Source organism: Nothoprocta perdicaria, unplaced genomic scaffold (genome assembly GCF_003342845.1).
Source record: "Nothoprocta perdicaria isolate Ctin4 unplaced genomic scaffold, notPer1 scaffold_91, whole genome shotgun sequence".
In the NCBI taxonomy this organism is placed as follows: domain Eukaryota; kingdom Metazoa; phylum Chordata; class Aves; order Tinamiformes; family Tinamidae; genus Nothoprocta; species Nothoprocta perdicaria.
Genome location: NW_020456210.1, coordinates 2,545,200 through 2,548,842, shown reverse-complemented (window position 1 = coordinate 2,548,842; position 3,643 = coordinate 2,545,200). Strand labels below are relative to the sequence as shown.

Below are 3,643 nucleotides of genomic sequence, written 5' to 3'. Positions count from 1 at the left end.
GGCAACGCGCGCGCGGGGAGGCGCGGGCCGGAGCGGAGCGGAGCGGAGCGGGGCTGCCGCCCGGCACTCACCATGGCGCCGGCGCCGCCGCTCCTCCCGCACGGCAGCAGAGACACGCGCGACCGCCGCCCCACGAGCGCTCCAGGAAGCTGCGTCAGAGGAGCGGCCGCTTCCGCCCGCGGCGCCGCCGCGCGGCCTGCCGGGAGGCGGCCGTTGGAGCGGCCGTTAGCGGCCGTTGCGGCCATGGCAGAGCGCCGCGCTGCCCGTTAGTCCCCACTGTTCCTAAACAACCTTCCGCAGCGGGAGGGTAACTTCCACACTGCGTTTGAGGGCCAAACATTTTAAATCCTGTTCCCTTGGTTTGATTTCGAAGAGGCTCCTGGCCTCTAAGGGCACCTGACAAGCAATGCCTGGTTGTTGCTGCCTGCTCTGTCTCTTGAATAAACAATTGGATACAAATCCTTCTGATCCTAAATCACTGGTAGTTGTGCTGAGGGTAGCTCTGCGAGTGTTCAGCCACATTTTCTACGCAAAAAGCTTGTTGCCTGCTTGTGCAAGCAAATAGAGCTGGTTTAAAATTACCTTATTGAATAGTTTGTTCCCTTACTCCTTTTCCCAGCTGCTTAAAAACACTCTGTTTTTGTTTTAAAAATGGAAGTAGCACTATTTGTAATTTGTAATTAAAGTGCAAGACCAGGGCCTTTGGCAAAGGCAGGTCTACTAAGGGTAAAAATGCCTTGGGATGTCCTCCGAAACTGCCCTTAAGGAGGGTTTGGACAATTAACCCAAGTTGTGCGCTTTAAGCTGTCCTGCAAAATAACCAGAGATGAAGCAATTAACCTTTAATCAGGAAGATGACGTGCAGTTGAGCACTACAGGAAAGCAGTGGCAAATAAGCCGGGTGTAACGCGTTGCTTAGCTCTGCCCACTGGCCAGCTCGGCCTTTAGAAGATGACACGCTCTCCTCTCCGTGAAGCATTTCAGGCCCCATGGGCAGCTGCTCGGGGAGGTCTCAGTGGGAGCCCCATGTGCTCCCGTGTCCTCGTGGCCCAGTGGAGCTCTCCGCATCGTGGGGGTGCAGGGCAGACCCCTTCCCTGTCTTCTCCAGGGCTAACGACTTGGCCAGTGATCACAGAAACTAGGCTGGGGCTTACTTGAGTCATTGCAGGCATTTCAAKCTCGAGGCAGATAAAACCGTGGAAGGAAGATAGAGACTCTCCACCAAATCCAATTCTTTGATTCCCAGCAGAAAACTTACAGATGTATTACTGTGATTTATGTATACTGAATTTAACTGAATTTATTAATACTGAATTTTTAGGGCAGCTACTATCATTATTGGAAATGGTATTGCCACACACACACACACAGTTAGAAGCTAAGCTGTGGATCCCTCATACCACCTACTCCAAGCAAGCTTCACAGTTTTACTGCATAGCAGAGCATCTTTAGCTCAGGAACGTGAGRTATACGCCTGCTTTAATTGGAATTCCTGTTTCCCTTGCATGAGTTGCACTCATATTGCTAACRTAATTCAGGAACCATGAAGGCTTTGCCTGTTGGCACATTGTCACTGCGACATGGAGCATTTCGACCAAGTGCTGCTGAAGAGCTCGGCTGAAGCGAGGATAAAAGGAACCAAAGTTCCCTCTGAACACTGAAGCTTTGTTCACCTTGTTTCCAAAGGAAGATGCCTCTCAAGCAGCCATTCAGGGGTGGAAGCTGCAAGCTGTTAGCCAGGCACAGAGAATTGCCCCAAWACTTCCTTAAAACTGAGTTTTCTTCAAACTCCTGAGTTATCTAACCAACTTTCTCCAAGGACCACTAGGTTGTTTCCTAGCAGATTCCGGAAAAAAAAAGTATCTCCTGAAATCTCTAGCCTTTGTTCAGTTGTTGGCTTGAAACATCATCGTTGTTGAAGTTATGCTTTAAAAGAGGGATTTAGGAGAGAGAGAAGAGGAAACAGTGAATTTTGAGCAATCACCACTGTATTTTCTAGACTCCTAAGAAATGAAGATGGCATCTAGAGAGGCTTCATCTTCTTTCCTTAGTGCCTTTTTTTATTTCCCCTCAATTTACCAATATACTAAAAATTTGAGCTTTGTTAAATCTCTTAGTTGTTTAACTGACTAGGAATACATTCAATATGATGGCATATAATTCACTGGCTGGTAATTAATGGCAACAATACACAGAAAAAAAAATCCCAAAGTCTGCGTATATGAGAAACATATAAAGAACAGGCACTGGTTAAAACAAAACAGAAGTTCCATCTGCATGTGAGGAAGAACTTCTCTCCTGGGAGGGTGACAGCGCCCTGGCACAGGCTGCCCAGGGAGGCTGTGGAGTCTCCTTCTCTGGAGATCTTCCCAACCCGCCTGGATGCCGCCCTGTGCCCCGTGCTCTGGGTGTCCCTGCTGGAGCAGGGGGTTGGACTGGGTGATCTCCAGAGGCCCCTTCCAACCTCAACCGCTCTGGGATTCTGTGAAAAGTTGTGAGAAAGACTTCCAAATTCCAAAGGCCRAGTCATCATTTTCTAGTTCCTTACCATTAATAAAACAGTAGTAGAAAAATGAGAATGGAAAGAAAAGCAAACAAGAAACACACAGAACCATCCCACCCAGCAGCCAGGTGCCTGAAACAGTGATTTAAGAAAAAGCAAAAAGTGTTTTACTAAAAGGACAATAAAGCAACTCTGAGAATGAACATCCTTCCCGCTGGTAAATGCCCAAGTAGCCCACACACTATTTTCAATGTAAAATCAATAGTTTATTGCCATGCTACAATTCCTTTTTTTTTTTTTTTTTTTTTCCCAAATGAATTTGGCACTGGTAGAAGGGACAATGCTGTCATAGTACATAATATGTTTTTTTTTTTTTTTTTTTAAATGCACATTTGGTAAGCTTTCTCAGTAAGGAAACTTTAAAACAAGTGAAATTAATTTTAAGGTTGATTTCAAACGGCATAAAAATACACTCTTTCTGCATAGTACAGTATCACTTTTGTCATAAAGGAAACAAGGAATGTTTGTAAAAGATTAATTCAACAGGGCAAGTTAACTGAAACTGTATAAACAATTTGGCAATGGTACTCCCACTGTTTAGACATTTTTTTTTATAAAAGAAATAAAAATCTAGAAAGCTACCTTTATACAAAGTTGCTATATTTATGCCTTTAAGTAGGAAAAAAACATTTGATAATGCGAATTAGGACATACAATAATCTTACAATATCATACAACGTAAGGACAAGGAAAGAACACACAAACATACGAGTTTGGCCTTTGTCGACGRGTGAATTGCTGCATTTACCAAATGCATTTGTGGCACACTGGTGACTCCCGGATTTTACTGCTATGGGTTCGGCTCTCGCGCCGGAGCCGCACTGAGCCAGAAGGGCGGGCGCGCGGATCTGCCGGGAACAGGGATGCCGGCTCCGGAGCCGGGAAGCGGTGCAGGGAGATGGGACACGCAGCGATGGCGACGCGGAGCTGCTTTCCCCTCGCGTGCCAGGGCGCTGCGGATACATTCGGGCACTGAGGACCAAGGTCTGGCACGTGACAACGTCCGAGGTGGGGGATTTGGCAAGGCTCAGGGGGGAATACAAAGTTAGTACCAAATATATAATATATTATATATAAAAA

The 3,643-nt window shown here is 46.4% G+C and overlaps 1 protein-coding gene across 1 annotated transcript in view; it reads right to left on the bottom strand.

Annotated features, from left to right (window-relative positions):
- The window catches only part of CCT2 (chaperonin containing TCP1 subunit 2), an 11,570-nt gene extending 11,446 nt beyond the window's left edge, over positions 1-124 (bottom strand). The window contains exon 1 of the mRNA XM_026052770.1: positions 72-124. Within this exon, the coding sequence (XP_025908555.1) occupies positions 72-74 (3 nt within the window). The 5' untranslated portion in view covers positions 75-124. The remainder of the gene's footprint in view (positions 1-71) is intronic.
- Positions 125-3,643: the final 3,519 nt, after the last annotated feature.